The sequence below is a fragment of the Schistocerca gregaria genome, chromosome 2 (genome assembly GCF_023897955.1).
Source record: "Schistocerca gregaria isolate iqSchGreg1 chromosome 2, iqSchGreg1.2, whole genome shotgun sequence".
NCBI classification, from domain to species: Eukaryota; Metazoa; Arthropoda; class Insecta; order Orthoptera; family Acrididae; genus Schistocerca; species Schistocerca gregaria.
Window position 1 is genome coordinate 631622629 of NC_064921.1, and position 19885 is coordinate 631642513.

Genomic DNA, 19885 nt, shown 5'->3' on the forward strand with positions numbered 1-19885 from the left:
TGCTCAGTCTACGTTTTGACTATTATCTACCAGGATTCCTTATCTTGAGTCTTACGTACTTCCTGGCCATGGCAACGAGCTCTGCGAAGGGCCTCTCCCAGGCGTACATCTTGACCACCTGTATGCCCTGCACCAGCTCGTTCATCATGCGCATCCTCTCGTCAGTCCGGCCGGCCACTCGCTTGCGGAACCGCGCTGACAGTCTCCCCATGTACACTGTGAACAGAGAAGGGTAATATTTTAACAGGCCGTGAGCTCACTATATCAACATTAGAGTCTCAGTCCCTCACACAGTTTTAATCTGGCAGGAAGTTTGAACAAAAGCGATGTTGTTCGACATGGAGAAGATACAAAGAGACAGGGACTGTCGATGGCATGCCTCGCTCAGGCCGACCAAGGGCTACAACTGCGGTGGATGACCGTTACGGCTCGGAGGAACTCTAACAGCCACCATGTTGAATAATGCTTTTCGTGCAGCTACCGGACGTCGTGTTACGGCTCAAACTGTGCGCAATAAGCTGCATGATGCGCAACTTCACTCCCGATGTTCATGGCGAGCTCCATCTTTGCAACCACGACACCATGCAGCGCGCTACGAGGGGGCCCAACAACATGCCGAATGGACCGCTCAGGATCGGCATCACGTTCTCTCCTCCGATGAGTGTCACATATATCTTCAATCAGACAATCGACGGAGATGTGCTTGGAGGCAACCCGTTCAGGCTGAACGTCTTACACACACTGTCCAGCGAGTGCAGCAAGGTGGAGGTTTTGGGGTGGCATTATGTGGGACCGACGTACGCTGCTGGTGGTCATGGAAGGCGCCATAACGGCTTTACGATACGTTAATGCCTTCCTCCGGAACGATAGTGCAACCATATTGGCAGCATATTGGTGAGGCATTCGTCTTCACGGACGACAATTCGCGCCCCCATCGTGCACATCTTGTGAGTGATTTCCTTCAGGATAACGACATCGCTCGACTAGAGAGGTCAGCATTTTCTTCAGACATGAACCCTATCGAACATGCCTGGGATACATTGAAAAGGACTGTTTATGGACGACGTGACCCACCAACCACTCTGATGGATCTACACCGAATCGCCTTTGAGTAGTGGGACAATCTGGACCAACAGTGACTTGATGGACTTGTGGATAGTATGTCACGACGAATACAGTCATGTATCAGTGCAAGAGGACGTGCTTACTGGGTATTAGAGGTATCGGTGTGTACAGCAATTTGGACCACCACCACTGAAGGTCTCGCTGTATGGTGGAGCAACATGCAATGTGTGGTTTTCATGAGCAATAAAAAGGGCGGAAATGATGTTTATGTTGATCTCTATTTCAATTTTCTGTACAGGTTCCGGAACTCTCGGAACCGAGGTGATGCAAAACTTTTTTTGACGTGTGTATTTGGTATAACGCTCTGAATTGGTGCCGATACCGTCTCTCTGAATTCAAGACACATCTGGTCTCCACTTACACAGCTAATTTGGAAGGAATGGAGACTGCCTCTCAGGAATCGAATTCTCTTCTGCTTTTCTGAATAGGTATACTTTTCGTTTATTTTTGGAGGATTTGGGGGTTACAATAGTGAGTATCGCTACGACAATCCTGTGGTCACTAATCCTTGTATCTGTTTTGATGCTCGTTATTATCTCAGGATTATTTGTTGCGAAGAGGTCAAGTGTGTTTTCATAACCGTTTACTATTCGAGAGGGTTCCTGTACTAATTGCTCGAAATAATTTACAGAGAATGCGTTTAGCACAATTTCTGATGATGTTTTATGTGTACCTCCGGATTTAAACATTCATTTTTGCCTAAATATCAAGGGTACATTGAAGTCACCAACTATAATTGTGTGAGTTGGGTGCGTGTTTGAAGCTAGACTCAAGTTTCCTTTGTACCATTCAGTAACTCAATAATCTGAGTTGTGAGGTCGGGAAAAGGATTAATTAGTTATTTTAATCCGGTTGCCAAAAATGACCTCTACCCACGCTAACTCTCAGGAACTATCTACTTCAATTTCGCTATAAAATAAATTACTTCTAATAACAACAAACACGTCACCACCAACTGTATTGAGCCTATCCTTTCTGAACACCGTTAGGTCCTCCACAAAAGTTTCGACTAAATTTCCCCGGCTTTAGCCAGTTTCAGTGCCTATAACGACCTCAGCATCAGTGCTTTCTATTAGCGCTTGGAGCGCTGGCACTTTCCCAACACAACTACAACAGTTTATAACTGCTACACCGATGGGTCCTGGATATATGTTCTCCCTGTGTTCAGCCTGCACCTTTTCAGATTGAAACCCTTTTTGTTTTTCCCCGAGACCCCTAAAAAACGCCCAGTCCACGCCAAGAAGTCGCTGAGCTGCCCGTGTAGGCAGGCGCCTCCTGTGTGTATTGGACTCTGACCTATTCAGCGGAACCACAAACCCCACCGCCGTACGGCGCATGTCGAGGAATCTGCAGCCTACACTGTTGGAGAAACGTCTGAGCCTGTGAGTCAGACCCTCCACTCGGCTGTGTACGAGACGTGCAAGGGTAGGTGAAGTGTTTCTCTGTAGAGAAGTAATAAAAACACAAATTTTAGTGAAACGTGTGCTAGTCTCGCAAGTAGAGCAGGAGAACTTCAGTGAAGCCTGGAAGTTAGGAGATAATCTACTAGTAGAAATAAAGCTATGAGGACTGGTTGTGAATCGTGCTCAGGTAGCTCAGTCGGTAGAGCACTCAGCCGCAAAAGACGAAAGTTCCGCTTTTCGAGCCCCGGTCTGGCAAGCAGTCCCAGGAAGTTTCCTATCAGCGGCTTCTCCACTGCAGAGTGAAAAATTAACTCTCGAAACAAATTTTAGTTTTGTTCTGAAGAATACCGAGACGTCACAAGATGTAAGCCCTTAATGTAAAAAAGTGCAAAGGCCAGACGTTCAAAAAATGTAAAATGTGATGCTCTTTCATAATTAAGGGCACAACTGTAAACTTATAATAAAAAGGCCTAATCAATTTTCTACCTATCAGAATCCAAAGAGGAAATACGAACGCCTTCCTCCTGTTCCAATGACTGCATGATTAATGCGACTGCGACTACGTTGCCCCATTGGGAACGGCTGTCCCTGCGTTTCTTAAACATCCAGTGGGCCCTCAGGGCTGCCCTGAATCTTTCCCCGTGTCCATGATGGGGGACACTGCTCATTCTGGTGCTCCCATGGTACTTCCCTCAGGAGAGAAACCCCCAAATTAACAGGGCTATCGGACCCCGCCAACCCCCCCCCCCCCCCCCTTGCCGGGCAGCCGGCCGCTGTGGCTGTGGCGGTCCATCATACATGGAGTGCCCAGGTGCAGAGGACGACCGCAATCCCGACAGGTGGTGCTGGAGGTACAGCGAGGTGGCGAAACCTCCAGCACTTGAAGCACCGTATAGGAAGAAGGACATAAGGTTTCATGTTGCAACGGTAAACCACACCTTGATCTTTTCAGGTAACGAGTCACCCTCGAAAGCCAAGATGAAGGCAATGTTAGCAACCCTGTTATCTTTGGGTCCTCTATGCAGGCGCCATACGAAATAGACACCCCATCGCTCCATGTTGGCATGCAGCTCCTCATGCGACTGCGAAAGGAGGTCATGATGGAAAATAATACCCTGGACCATGTTAAGGCTTCTATGGAGCGTAATCGAGACGGGGATGTCACCCAGCTCGTCACAGGCGAGCATTGCCCGCGACTGGGCTGGGGAGGCCGCCTGTATCAAAACCGACCAGTTACACATTTTTGCAACGCTGCCACTTCCCCAAACCTTTCTTCAAGATGGTCGACAAACAACTGGGGCTTCGTTGCCTGAAAGGTCTCCTCATCAGTCCTGCTGCAAACGAGGTACTGAGGTGAATACGACTCCCGAGACCTGATCGCCACACCTCCCAAGGTGTAGCCAAGGAGGGGAACGATCGGGAATCTTAGGTCGCATAATCGAAATCATTTCTGAGACGCTTGGAGACTGCTGGGCTCGAGCGACCGCCAGCTTGATTTGATTTGATTTAAAACCCATTCCATTGCGGGTCATCAACCCTGATGACACCCACTCCGATCGGAGGATCTCCCCACGGGCGCCACCCAGCTTCAGCAAGGGCCACCTGGCGAGATGGCCATTGCTGGGAGTCCTGGTGCCCCAGAAGGATGGGCACCTACTCCTTGACATATGCAGAAAGGTTGGCATCAGCAGTGCGATCCCTGTGTTGTCAGCGGGCTACCACCATGAGGATACATGACAACCCCACCACGAAGGACTGGCAACCGCACTGGATTTCGGGTGCTGAAATGGTCCAGAATTGTCGTGGGCGCGAAGGATGGTACAGTGCAGGAGACAAGGAGGAGGCAACTCATACGGCGTTGGGTGCAAAGCCCGCTACACGACAATAAGTAGCATGCAGGATCTTGGTTGAATGATGGACAAACAAAACACACCACGTAAGGCGTCCTTCCTCAAATGGCATGCACTGGCAACAGAAATTTGAAAAAAGATGGTGAAACCCGAGGGGACCATCACATAAATGCTGAAACGTAAGAGACTCCTTTTAGCCGCCTCTTACGACAGGCAGGAATACCCCCGGACGAGCAGGGGGGTCTCTTACTAGCAAAGAGTAAATCGATTAAAACTTCATAAATTATGTGGCATTTTTCTCAAGCATCGGAGCGTTTATGAGGTCATATCACTTGAACTATATGTCGTACAATGATTTATTTTTGTAGGTACATTTAGCGATATATGTGAATATTACCTGCAACAAATGATGCTAATAGAGTTGGTAGCATATAATTAATAAATTCAGAAGTCATGTATGATGCAGCAGTTTTTCGATGCTTTTCATTGTTTATGACGCCATATTTCCTAAACTATATGTGGTACTGTGATATAATTTTGTAGGTGCATTTAGTGGCCTATGTGAACACCGTCTGCGAAATTTATTGAGAACAGAGTTGGTACCACAGAAATAAATTTAAACATCATGCGTGATGCAGACGTTTTTCAGGCATATCATTATCTATGGCGTCATATCTCCTGAGCTATGATAGGTAGGTGATTCTTACCCAAACAGCGATTGTTGCCTGATAGTAAGGTTATGTGTACCACGTTTGATTGAAATGGGTCAAGTGGTTTAGGAGGATATGTGGAAGACACATTTTTGTAATATGTACAGATATCAGTGTGTCCCAGAAATGTTATAACATAATTTAGGGATTGTAGAGGGCGCCTTGAGAAACAAATCTAAGATAGGAACCCGTATCTGGAAACATCATCCAACAACATGTATTGGAACTTACGCTGGTTTGTCTTCATGGGCATATATTTTATTTTTCTCTGTTTATTTTTATCAATCTATTCACGTAAATAGTTTTCGGAAAAGATTAAAATGCGATAAGCACACAGCAATCAAGCCTGTGGAACTAGTGAGAAAAGATGAAGTGCGTTAATTTTCGTATGTTTGTACAAAATCCTATCGGTTATTTCATCAGTCTTGTACCGTCTGTCTTTTCCCGTACATGATAGAAAAAGGATGTGGATTTCTGTTTAGTTCACTAATAATGTGAAATATATTAATTCGTATGGTTCGAAATCAACTACACTTACTAGTACCTTATTTCACGTGATCTATCTGCTTTATCAGTATCTGTAACACTTTGGAGAAGCAAGAGATTAAAGCAGAGAAAGCTAGACGCTGTAACGTTGGTTGAAAGAAGAAGATGAGGCAACAACTTCATGGTTAAAAGAACCATCATCTAAAGCCTGACTCTCTGGAGTGTATGTACTGTGAATATAATAGCTAAGATACACGCTCCCGAGTGAACTCATTATTTTTGCACCTCTTGTGCTGCGCCAGCAAATTTCATCGTAATTATTACTCTTAAAATTATTACTTAATCAGTAGAGACGCTACAGAGCGTCGAAGTAATAGGGGCCAGCGCCTGCCACTAGGCCACACCTTCAGCAGCAAATGAGGCTTTGTACGCTGGCGCACTGTAGCCGAAACGACTCGCAAAGTTGTTTGTTAGTTAGCGATCGCGACTAGTTGCCACGATCGCCACTGGAGAAGTTGGAGCTAGCTGCTACGTGGAAAAGGCTTGTCTCCTATAAATTCAATGCTCTTTTCCCTTGATGAATGACAGTTTCAGACACGGATTTCCATATGCAGTTTATTTTTCTCTTGAATCCTCTAAGCGCCGGCCGCTGTGGCGGAGCGGTTCTAGGCGCCTCAGTATGGAACCGCGTGACCGCTGCGGTCGCAGGTTCGAATCCTGTCTCAGGCATGGGTGTGTGTGATGTCGTTAGGTTTAAGTAGTTCTAAGTCTAGGGGACTAATGACCTCAGACGTTAAGTCACATTGAACATTTCTTGTTTCCAGACAAGACTTCCTACTCTCGATTTGTTCCTCAAGACACCATGTACAGCCCCTCGAAGTTTGTCGCAACGTATCTGGCACACCCTACACATAACTGTTTGATGTGTGCCAGTTTTTGATCGCTTTGTATACCGTCGTTGAAGAAATGATACCACTCACCTTGTGGCGGCTGGCGCATTAATTCAAAACCGCGTAGCCACAGGACACTGATACTTCTTGCTCCAGGAAGCAGTTCTAGAGTCAAGACTTCAGTTGTCGGAAACTGTACAACCTTTCACTAGATAATGTTTACACCGTGAAAGAAACTGTTGTTGCTCGCTTGGGAGCAGGATGTGAAAGGAGGACATCCTTTTTGAGACTGATCGAAATTTGGTCGCTATAGCAGCATTCGCCTCTCCCCCCCCCCCCCCCCCCCTCCTCCTGCCCGCTCCCTACATTTCGCCGCAGTCTGCTGGATATGCAGTCTCTCTGCAGGGTCCGCGTTCTCGCTTCCCACGCCCGGGTTCCCGCGGTCGATTCCCGGCGGGGTCAGGGATTTTCTCTGCCTCGTGATGACTGGGTATTGTGTGATGTCTTTAAGTTAGTTAGGTTTAAGTTGTTCTAAGTTCTAGGGGACTCATGACCTCAGACGTTAAGCCCCATAGTGCTCAGAGCCATCTGAACCATTTTTTTTCTCTCTGCAGGAAACGGCACAGTTAGCCGAGAGCTACACACGCTCCAGTTACGCGGTATTTCATTCTTTTGCAATTATGCAGAATTTGCCCCTTTTTTTAACTTGTTTGACCTGCGTGGTATCCTTTGAGCTCCTTTTCCAGTCTAAAGATTTGAAAATGCGTCATTCCCGTTGTAGCAGCAACTTCCCTGATCCAAGTTGACCAAGTGACAGAAAGCCTGGAAATCGCAAAATTCAGTTGTGCAGCATTGTTTCTTCAACGACGGTATGAAAGAGAGTTCACTAAAGGAATGTGTTAGAAGAGCTCAGCTTGGTTGCATACTCTGTGGAGGGACCGTCATGACAGTGATGTAGACGACGCCGGCAAAGGCCGCCCAGGACACGGAGCGGTACAAGCAGTAGGTGACGAGGCCCAGCTGCAGGAACGAGATCCACAGCCAGTTGGCGTACGTGGACGCCACGTCGAAGCGCGCCACGTCGTTGGACATGAGGTTGATCACCTGTCCGGTCGCCGTCACGTCCAGGGACTGCTTGTCGATGCGCAGCACCTGCGGCACATTTCAGACCCGCTGTCAGTTTCTTAAGGGCTCTCAGTAACTGGTTATGAAAGTTTAAGTAATCCCAATTACACTGAAGCCCCAAACAAACTAGTATAAGCATGCGTATTCAAATACAAACCTGTCTGGCGGCTGGAAGTTCGTTGTTTAATAGAGGGGTGTTTACCGTTGTGTTTTCTAAAATTATTGGTAACTTTTGTTAGTGAATGATTTCTGACACTACTGCGTGTTGAATTTTATTAATTTTTGGAGTATCTTCGTTTTTTTAAAGAAAACAAATGTATATGAAGAGTATAAGTCCCCTTACGCTCAATCAATCGTTCCACCCCTTGACTTCCAGCCCCGCTACACCGGGTATCCTAACGATTTTCGCCCGTTATCGACAGTGATATTCTCAAGATATCGGTCCCGGGAACTCCAAGACTTTCGAATATTATTTAATTTTACGCCTGAAGTCGCAAAACGAATGACAAAAGAAATATTTTATGTGATGTAATTACAGACTGTTGATTTTATAGTTTCCTTCCCTGCATCTTGCTAAATTTCATGATTCTAGGTCAATGGGAAGTACCGTATACGTTTTAATAAGGAGTTTGCAACTATAAAAATTTGTGACATAAATCGCCGTATCATTTGATTACATTAACTTAGAAGTTAACCTTTTTTACGCAACCAAGGGGGCATAGACCTTAGTACGTGACATAAATTTTAATTTGGTATGTCTACTCCTTCTTAAGAAAAAAGTGGTATCTTAACAGACGGACACACAGTTGGATTACAAATGACAGTTTTTTTTCGTGTGATATAATTTTTTAGCAGCCGTCACAGGTGGGATTAGATACATGATGAAGTTAGCGGAGCATAAAAAAAGTTATTTGGTAAATACTGCCATACGGCTGCTGGATTTGATGGAGGCAAAATGAGTTACATATTAAAAAAGTGTGATAATTTATTATTCCTTTCTTACAGTTACATGGTTCTTTAAGATCCGATTTATAACTATGAAATGAATTGTCCGTATTATACTCTAAGAATATATGAGCTCATCTGTGGTGCACATCACACATTGAACCATACAACGGCGCTCATTCAGTAGATGAATTGTGGAGGTCACAGACACGGAGTACATTATTATACACACTACAGATCTAAGATGATGGCACAAATAGTCACCTGATCATGGCGTCATATATTCTTGCAGATGTAATCCAATTATAACGCACTACGGTGCTGAGTGATTATTAGTGCTATATATATGCTTGAAAATTTTAGTATGTTTCACCTAACGCTGGTGGAAATATATTATGTAGATTTCTTATCAAGTCTGTCCTTCATATTGTTTTGAGATATGAATGCACCGTAAGTTTCGTAGCCCGTCGTAAAATTCACGTAAATCGTTTAACATTTTTGCGTCTCGAGGACAGTCACAAATATTATACTGAAATTACTTTTGAGCAGGAAGTGGAAATAAAAATAAAGTCGTGCAGATTATAGAACTTTTTCATCATATTCTCTTAGATTAGAAGTGCACTAAACACCATCTAGACATGAGATATGTCTAGTGCTCCGTTGCTGTACAGAAACACTACAGAAAATATGTTGCCTGTTTATAACTGGAAATACTGCTTACAAACGGGTGTATCCCACTGCCCTGCCTCTGAGAGAGGTATCACAGATTGGCACAGCTCGCAGACACTTAAAAAAATAGATTTTTGGCCAGAAAGCCTTGGATCTGTCGTTAAGATTGCAGGCTGTGACAAGTCTTGCACTCATTTCAATAAACTGGTGACTATCTCGTATCCTTTTCATGAGCTTTCGTGTGCATATCTCACGTGCAGAATACCTCTTGTCTTTCTTCACATTGAGTTTGATTCAGAGCAGGCGGTGATCTGACTTTCTCTAGAATAGGCATCTGTAACCTCATGCTCATACTAGTAGCATTGTTTTAATACTTACTTCCTGATTTTCAGGGGTCTTATAACTTACTTCCCCGTGAATCTGATATGTGGCTATTAATGGTGTGTCAGATGCTCTTACTCGATGTTTACTCCCTCGCTACTCTATCAAATAGTGAACAGTTTGTCTACTGGTAGCGTCTTTGACACTCTCACTCACTGAGAATTTGTTGCAGATCCGTATAGTTGTTACCATGCCACTGATTACCTGTACTGAGCTCCATCCCTCCACCTCACTTAAGGCGGAAACAAGCAACAGGAATTCTGTCATCCGCCGCAGCAACGCTTGCGATCAATAAGACCAGCAAGTGCTACTGCAGGACGACTCATCGCAGATGGTTTTGATCTAAATGAAAACTGGGAGCACTAATGATCAACAAAAACATTGGTAATAAGAGCCCATCACCTTGATCCCACAAAGAAGCCAAAAGATTATGACCTACAGAGGAACCTTTGGTGTCGACTCAACAGGTTAAGGACTGGGCATGGTTGTTGTAGGTACTTCAGGTACAAATGGGGCTGGATCAGTTCACCAATGTGTGAATGTATTCAAGAAGAGCAGACAACTGAACATTTAGTCCAACACTGTGCACTTCATTCATACCCTGGAATTCCCAATCTCTTGTTCATTCTCACAAAAAGCATCATTAACTGGTTGAAAAACACGGACTTGAAGATTTAATCTTGTCAAATATAATATGTATATTGTATAAAATCACCTGCCTTATATCAACTGCACATTGTATAAAATCACCATACGATTAAATAAAAACCAGGTTAGTTCAACGAAGGTACAGAACTTCGAACATCTGATCAGTCAGCAGCAAGTTCCTCTGGTAGATGCTGCAATAGATGTGTGGATTATACACTACTCCTTGGTGAGATTGTCATAAGTGCTGCCACTATACAGGACTCAACTGGATACTTCTATCCTGCAGCACATTTTTCAAATTCAGTGACCACTGTAACCTCTTTGTCTGATGCTACCACACACTCACAGGTCTTTTAGACTTCCAATTTGTGTTTTATTTGGTCACGAATGGTACCTATTCAGTGTCCTCAGTACGTTGCAAGCGTCTGTCTGTGGTGATAAATACACGCTTCCAAAGTGCGTTCAGCGCGATGTCACCAAACACCATCATGATGCTGTGAACAGAACCTGGATTCATCCGAAAAAATGACGTTTTGCCATTCGTGCACCCAGGTTCGTCGTTGAGTACACCATCGCAGGCGCTCCTGTCTGTGATGCAGCGTCAAGGGTAACCGCAGCCATGGTCACCAAGCTGATAGTCCATGCTGCTGCAAACGTCGTCGAACTGTTCCTGCAGATGGTTGTTGCCTTGCAAACGACCCCATCTGTTGACTCAAGGATCGAGACGTGTCTTCAGGATCCGTTACAGCCATGCGGATAAGATGCCGGTCATCTCGACTGCTAGTGATACGAGGCCGTTGAGATCCAGCACGGCGTTCCGTACTACCCTCCTGAACCCAACGATTCCATATTCTGCTAACAGTCATTGGATCTGAACCAACGCGAGCATCAATATCGCGATACGATAAACCACAATCGCGATAGGCTACAGTCTGACCTTTATCAAAGTCGGAAATGTGATGATACGCATTTCTCCTCCTTACACGAGGCATCACAACAACGTTTCAGCAGGCAACGCCGGTCAATGCTGTTTGTGTATGAGAAATCGGTTGGAAACTTTCCTCATCTCAGCACGTTGTAGGTGTCGCTATCGGCGCCAATGTTGTGGGAATGATCTGAAAAGCTAATAATTTGCATATCGCAGCATCTTCTTCCTGTAGGCTAAATTTCGCGTCTGTAGCACGTCATCTTCGTGGTGTAGGAATTTTAATGGCCAGTAGTGTAGTAGTTTCAACAAATCACCTCGAACGATGATGGTACTTCCGCACCGAAAGGCCACGATAAACTTATCGTTCCACGCTACGTACACACGACCTAAGGTTCAGGAAGTAGTGTGTTTGCTGCGTGAAGTAATGTACGCCGATCCACTCTATAGGAGCTCCTCGGTATACCTCCCCCGATCATCTCCAATATGGCTTACCTCAAATTTGTCGAAGAAGTAGCTTGCAAACGGCTTATTCGACGTTCCACTGATAGATATCGTTTCAATCACTCGGACGGAAATGTTGGAGTAGTGACTGTCAACCATGCAGCACTCGGGTTTCGGACCATACGAATCTTTGAGGTGCCATTTGAAATTCCAGCCACGGTTGTTATGGACGCGCTGCAGTCTCACAAGGGGGTACTAAGCCACAAGGGAGAAAAGTGGCACACTTTTGAGACTTATCCTGTTTATCCTATTTTGAATAGATTGCGTCAAATGTGAATCGAACTGTGCAAACACATCCCATCGTACGTGACCATCGGTGGCAGTCGAGTGATCGTCATTTATGATCAACCACGGACTTACTCCGGTTGTAGGCAGAAGGGGCATGTTGGCTCTGAATCCCTGCAGAGATGTCTTGTCTAGATACTTAGTGCTGACAAGACATCGACTCGGAACTTTTTTTTTTGCATACGTCTGATTAAGATTAACCATTAATACGCGCTCGTCTGGCGATAGACTTGTTCGAAAGCTACGATTTCACTCGGCAACCAACGACGCTGCCTGTTACGTACGTTGAGAGAGCCAGTTCTCGCAGGATGTGGGTACTGCGATGTTTGCGTACGTCTGATTAAGATTAACCATTAATACGCGCTCGTCTGGCGATACACTTGTTCGAAAGCTACGATTTCACTCGGAAACCAACGACGATGCCTGTTACGTACATTAAGAGAGTGAGGAACACAATGAACGTGGATGCTGTCCCATTCCAGTTACCAACCCCTATACGCCGGTTTCTGCTGCCACGATGCCACGGCCTGCGTCGGAACCACTGACGTGCTCGAAAACAGTGATCTCGCCTGCACTTCATCAATGTGAAGGAGAGCACCTGAAGGTCGAATCAAGCTCGGACAAAGAGATGTGGGGGATGCCTATTGTTCGTTGTGATTCACACGACGCAGACACGCGTTCCACGAGGAGAAGTTACTTGTACGACGAAAGAAGAGGAGACTATCTGCAGGAAATGCTTCGCAGGACAGTGACATGTTGCAGGAAGGTGAGGAAAATCCCTCTGTGCCCTGGTGTAGGACCCTCATCCAGCGCTTCCTGTTTCGCCGTTGGCACCGACCGCCCAAGGACAAAGAAGGTTTGACGATGCTCAACCTCCCTGGTGAAGTTTTGGTTAAGACACCAGGTGAAAGTCATCCATCGCTTAACGTACCGCACCTCCAACTTGATGATTGGGTGTCTGAGGTGGAGATGGAAAGAATGATGTTAGACTTGACCGATGCCCATGGTCGGCAGATCATTGGATTGGCATCTTGTCTCAGCCAACCACTAATATACGTGTTGCGGTGACGGGGGTGGTCAGACAGGCGACGTGGTACTCACTAGCTTAAATAACTGCAGGATATTCCATCGTACTTCCCAATGACCCATGTGTATTGGACAGGTACAGGCAGCGTCAACGGCATTAATTCCACGATCAAAACCCATCTGTTGAAGGACGTGATATCGTGCTTCTTCAAGTGGTAGAGCCTGATGTTTGCCTGGATGTTTACGGATCCTCATCTTACGTCAACCCAACTACCAAAGGTGGTGGTGGTATGGCCATACTAATATGCGATGACATAGGAGCAACAGATATTCAGAATTTGCTAACAGCGCAGGGCGTTGTGCTCACCATCAGTGCAGTCCACCTTATGCATCTGTACGCCTTATCTGGTATGGCGAATCGTCGAGGGCGAACAGTTAATTACTGTACTGAGGTAGCTCCATCGTTTCAACGTGCTACAGAACACTTAGTGCTGAGTGAAGGATTAAACAATGTCTTATGCCCTGAGGATCAGATCCCCTCACAATGTCCAGTGTCCGACCTATCACGTGATGGTCAGGAACCTAGCTTTGCACGATACATGGCCAATAATTCACGGTGAAGGACGCGGAATACATACTTCACCAGCCACTCAGCCAGCACCTTAGGCAGGATTTACGTTTCCCTAAGTCTTCGAGCAGAGACTGTTGGTGCCAAGCTGTAGTCCACTGTGTTCACCAACCATCAGCTCTTCTTCATCTGCGCTGTGATCTTGTCATGACAACAAATGTGCCGTAGTAGAAGACCTTGGACTCTTAACATCAACATTCTCTGGGATTAAGCTTGCCGTCTATCCATCACTGATATCAGGCACAAATGTGAACGACGACGTCATAAGTTGATTCCGCGGTATGAGGATGAACACATTGCGCCAAACCAGCTATTCGCCACATGCTCATGGCATATGGACGAGACACAGCACTTTCGCAACGATCGACCTCTGGGTTTTGCTACACGGACTTGAGGGAACTAGTGTCACAACCACTACCGCAAGACAGCCAAATGGCTGTCCACTGGACACAGGCAAGGCTCCTGCAGATAATAGCTGGAAGGCACACAGGTTCGAGCAGGACTGTAAGATTCCATCCCAGATGAATGTGCTTCTCTCTATCACATTTTCAGAGAAGGGAGATATTGGAAGACGCGACCCATCACAGCAGTTGTTGCTTGCCACCTTTGAGCAGAGCACAAGAAGACAACACATTCTTTGAGGCCATCATGCTTGAAGAATTGCGTAAGGCCAGGTCGCGGGAAGCGAGAAGCAAATCCCTTGGATTTGATAGTCTTCTGCTTGCATTTTAAGCACAATTACTTAGGTGATGGAGGAAGTTTGGCGGCAGATGTGCTGTGAACTCCTGGATCCGGATGTTCGCGTCCCCCCCCCCCCCCCTCTCCCAAGTGCGAATTTTCTGAGGACGTGGTAACCGATGTGCCAAAACCAAACGGAGGGTGCAGACCACAAGACTTCTGGCTGTTGACGTTAGTGAATTCGGGTTACAAGCTATTAGCACACTTACTTCGTGCTCGCCTCCTTGCCACTATCACGGATGCCAATTACGCCGACCAAACATGTCTGGGGTTGGCAGTAACATACACACGGCATTAAGCTCTGATAGAGACCTGGTGGCGCTCATGTCGGCGTCTCGTTTAGAAGGCGACCTCATGACTGTTGACCTAGACCAGGCGTTTGTCCGATTTGAGCTCAGTTCCTTGCAGGCTGCCTTAGAGAAGGTGGGTTTGTCCCCAGTATCAGCTGGTGTGGTTCTCCGTCTCATCCACAGGGCCCCATCCAGTGTTATTGTCAATGGTTTCTGCTTGCCACCATTCACTAAAGAGCGCTTGGTGCGACAAGGCTGCTCTCTGCCACCCTTTCTCCTCGCCGTCGCCCACGAGCCTACGATTCATAGTTTACTTCAGCGTTTGGAAGACATTCGCCTTTGCAGCTTGTTTTTTAAATGTTGCGTTTCTTTGTGGTTTTAGGGCGCACAATTACAATGGTCATTAGCGCTCTGACTAAGTTAGGAATGCACCGCGAGGCACAAGGTTAAAACTGCAACTAAAAGGGACAACACTATAAAAGACGTATTAACAGGCATAGGATTTAAAAAAAAACAGCATAATCAAACGTCCTTAGACAGGTATGTCATGTTGATAAAACGAAGAACGCGAGCAGCAGCTCCTGGGTCATTCGCTAAAATGGCATCCAGAGTACATGGCAGGTCAAGATCAAGACGCAGTGTAGTAAAATCCGGACAGGACGGTATAATGTGGCGGACCGTCAGCAACTGTCCACATGGACAGAAAGGCGCCGGCGCAGCCGTCAGCAGATTGCGATGGCTGAACAAGCAGTGTCCAATTCGTAGCTGGGCCAAAACGACCTCCTCCCGCCTAGAAGGACGTGAGGAGGACGTCCAAGCCGCGGGAAGAGGTTTCAAGGCCCGAAGCTTGTTGTCCGTAAGTGCAGCCCAATCGGCATGCCACAGCGATAAAATGCGCCGACAATGACTCTGCTACAATCTGATGAAGGGACACAACAAGAAGCCGTCCGAGGCTGGAGGACCGCAGCCTTGGCCGCGGCATCTGCAGCTTCGTTCCCAGGAATACCGACATGGCGAGGAACCTACATAAAGCTAACTGGAGACCCGTCGTCCACCAGCTGCTGAAGAGAGCGTTGGGTCCGGTGCACGAAAGGGTGAACCGGATACGGATCACTGAGGCTCTGGATGGCGCTCAGAGAATCGGAGCAGATGACATAAGCAGAATGTCGGTGGCGGCAGACGTAAAGAACAGCCTGGTAGAGGGCAAAGAGCTCAGCTGTGAAGACCGAACAACGGCCATGTAGCCGGTATTTGAAACTTTGTGCCCCAACAATAAAAGAACACCCGACCCCGTCATTGGTCTTAGAGCCATCTGTATAAATGAAGGTCATATTAAATAACTTCGAGCGAAGTTCGACAAAACGGGAGTGGTATACCGGACCGGGGGTAACCTCCTTTGGGAGCGAGCTGAGGTCAAGGTGAACGCGAACCTGAGTCTGGAGCCAAGGTGGCGTGTGGCTCTCGCCCACTCTTAAAGGTTGCAGGGAGTGAAAAATCAAGGTGTTGAAGGAGGCGACGAAAGCGAACTCCAGGGGGTAGCAGGGCAGAGACATACAACCCGTATTGACGGTCGAGAGAGTCGTCAAAAAAGGAACGATACGATGGGTGGTCGGGCATTGACAGTAGCCGACAGGCATAACGACAAAGCAGTATATCGCGCCGGTAGGTGGGTGGCAATTCACCGGCTTCAGCATGAAGACTCTCGACGGGACTAGTATAAAACGCTCCGAACGCAAGACGTAAACCCCGATGTTGTATGGAGTTGAGGCGGCGTAATATCCGATATAGGCGGAGTAGGACGGTTCGATCCGCTCCCCACGACGTGCCACTGAGAACACGGAGGACATTTAGAGAACGGGTACAACGGGCAGCCAAATATGACACATGTGGAGACCAGCTAAGTTTCCTGTCAAATGTAAGACCTAAAAATTTTGTTGTCTCCACGAAGGGGAGAGCAACGGGACCGAGTCGTAAGGACGGTGGGAGAAACTCTTTGTAGCGCCAGAAGTTAATACAGACCGTTTTCTCTGCAGAAAAACGGAAGCCATTGGCGACACTCCAGGAGTAAAGACGGTCAAGAGAACTCTGAAGACAGCGCTCCAGGAAACATGTACGCTGCGCGCTGCAATAGATGGTAAAATCGTCCACGAAAAGGGAGCCTGATACATCAGCTGGGAGGCAATCCATTATTGGATTGATCGCTATGGCGAAGAGAGCGACGCTCAAAACGGAGCCCTGTGGCACCCCATTCTCCTGGCGAAAGGTGTCCGACAGGACAGAACCCACACGTACCCTGAACTGTCGATCCATTAAAAAGGAACGAATAAATAGAGGAAGGCGATCGCAAAGGCCCCATGTATGCATGGTGCGGAGAATGCCCGCCCTCCAACAGGTGTCGTAAGCCTTCTCCAAATCAAAGAACACAGCCGCGGTCCGGCGCTTCCGCAAGAAGTTATTCATAATGAAGGTCGACAAGGTAACCAGAGGGTCAACAGCAGAGCGGCGCCTACGAAACCCACATTGTACATTGATAAGTAAGCGTCGAGATTCGAGCAGCCAAACCAAACGAGAGTTAACCATTCGCTCCATCACCTTACAGACACAGCTGGTAAGCGAGATGGGTCGATAACTGGAAGTCAAGTGCTTGTCCTTCCCCGGCATAGGAATCGGTACAACAATAGACCCTAGACCCACGCCAGCATGCGGGAACATGTCCCTCAATCCAGATACGATTGTAAGTACGAAGAAGGAAACCTTTACCCGCAGGAGATAGGTTCTTCAGCATCTGAATATGAATAGAATCAGGCCCTGGAGCGGAGGACCGTGACCGGGCAAGTGCATTTTCGAGTTCCCACATGGTGAATGGGGCATTATAACTTTCACGATTCGAGAAGTGGAAGTTAGGTGGTCTAGCCTCCTCTGACTGTTTTCGGGGGAGGAAGGCAGGGTGGTAATGAGCGGAGCTCGTAACCTCTGCGAAAAACCGGCCGAAGGCATTGGAGACATCCTCAGGGACCACAAGGACGTCATTCGCGACCTTCAAGCCAGAAACTGGTGAGTGGACCTTAGTGCCAGATAGCCGGCGCAGGCTACCCCAGACAACAGAAGAAAGAGTAAAACTGTTGAAGGTGCTTGTGAAAGCAGCCCAGCTGGCTTTCTTGCTGTCTTTAATAATACGACGACACTGCGCACGTAATCGTTTATAATTGATACAATTCGCCACTGTAGGGTGGCGTTTAAAGGTGCGTAAGGTACGTCCACGAGCACGTAAAGCGTCTCTACATGCTGCAGTCCACTAGGGGACCGGTACGCGACGTGGAGAAGAAGTAGCGTGAGAATGACGTCCGTGAGGTGTGCTGCCTGAATATCGCAGCTTGTGAAGGTTTGATCCTGAAAGGTCGCCCTGGAAGAGAAGAGCCCCCAGTCTGCTTTTGAGAAGTTCCAACTAGTTGAGCACGGTGAGGGGGTATGAAGCAGGAGATGGATAACACACGGGAAGCGGTCGCTCGAATATGTATCAGAAAGTGCATACCACTCAAACCGGCGTGCAAATTGGGTAGTACATACAGAGAGGTCTAAATGGGAATGGGTGTGAGATGTGTCAGAAAGAAAAGTAGGGGCGCCAGTATTGAGGCAGACAAGATTGAGCTGGTTGAAAACGTCTGCTAACAGGGAGCCCCTCGGACAGGATGCTGGAGAGCCCCAAAGAGAATGGTGAGCATTTAAGTCTCCAGTTAACAAAAATGGTGCAGGTAGCTGAGCAATAATTTGCATCATGTCTGCCCTGGTAACGGCAGACGACGATGGAGTGTAAACGGTATAGATGGAAAATGTAAAAGTGGGGAGAGTAATGCGGACGGCAACTGCCTGCAGGCCGGTGGGCAATGTGATGGGATCATAGTAGATATCACCCCGGACCAGCAACATAACCCCTCCGTGAGCCGGAATACCTGCCACAGGGGGTAAGTCAAAACGCACCGAGGTGTAGTGTGCCAAGGCAATGTGATCGCATGGGCGTAGCTTAGTTTCCTGGAGGGCTACGACGAGCGGACGGTGCGAGCGGAGCAGCAATTTCAAGTCCTCTCGGTTGGAGCGAATGCTGCGAATATTCCAGTGAATAAGTGCCATCGTGAGAAGAAGATGCAAGAAGGGGTCACCTCGAAGGCCGCTGAGGGCCCGGCTTCGAGCGAGCACTGCCGCCGCTAGCAGTAGGCGGACAGTCATCGTCCATTGGTTCTATAGGTTCATCGGCCATCTTGTTAAGATCGCCGGGAGGGGGAGCTGGAGCTTCCTCCGCTGGTGAACTGCCAGATGTTCGGCTACCAGCGGTGCGGCCAGGCGAAACGGATGACGGATGACGGCCTGGGGCGGCAACCGCTGGGTGGCGCAGGAGAAGAAATGCACCGTGGCGGGGAAGGAGAACTGTGCTTCCTATGAGCCTTCTTGGAAGGTCGCTTTGTGGAAGTATTGGTCGATGGCTGGGAGTTCAAGGTACGTAGGAAGTCTGCACGAGGCGGTTCCTTCTTGAAGGCCCTTGCATCTCACATCTGGGTCTTCGTCTTGGCAGAAGCTGATAAAGGTGCTTGTGTCTGAGGGGTGACGGGAGGAAGAGGAGACGTCGACCGGGCGATCTTGGCACTGGCCGAACGGACGACCGTAGTGCTGAAGGTCAGATCGCATGTCTGCGTCGCCACATCCCTGGTAGTCCGAGGAGAGGCGAGGACAGTACTGTATTTCCCCGCTGGGAGCAGCGTGGGCTTCCTACTAGCAAATAGCTTGCGAGAAGCCAAGGTGGAGACTTTCTCTTTGACCCGAATTTCTTGGATACAGCGTTCGTCCTTGTAGATGGGACAGTCGAGGGAGGACGCTGCATGGTCACCCTGACAGCTCACACGACGAGAAGACGGAGGTGGACAGTCACCCTCATGGGCATCCCTACCACAAGTGACACATTTAGCCGCGTTGGAACAAGACTGGCGAGTGTGATTAAAACGCTGACACTGGTAGCAGCGCGTAGGTGTCGGGACATAGGGGCGAACAGAAATAGGCTCGTAGCCCGCTTTGATGCGCAAAAGTGTCTGGGGTCGATACAAGGTCATTGGTGACCTTTTTCATGACCCTATGGACAGCCGTCACGCCCTGCTCAGCGAGGAAAGACTGAATCTCCTCGTCAGTCGATCCGTCGAGTGATCTAGTATATACCACACCACGAGACGAATTTAAAGTGCGGTGAGCCTCCACCCGGACAGGGAACGTG

The 19885-nt window shown here is 47.7% G+C and overlaps 1 protein-coding gene across 1 annotated transcript in view; it reads right to left on the minus strand.

Annotated features, from left to right (window-relative positions):
- Window positions 1-19885, minus strand: part of LOC126335905 (ATP-binding cassette sub-family C member 4-like) — a 221127-nt gene that overhangs the window by 175600 nt on the left and 25642 nt on the right. Inside the window, exons 5-6 of the mRNA XM_049999378.1 lie at window positions 7391-7616; window positions 60-216 (exon numbers count right to left, since the gene is read on the minus strand). Coding sequence (XP_049855335.1) covers window positions 60-216; window positions 7391-7616 — 383 coding nt within the window. The remainder of the gene's footprint in view (window positions 1-59; window positions 217-7390; window positions 7617-19885) is intronic.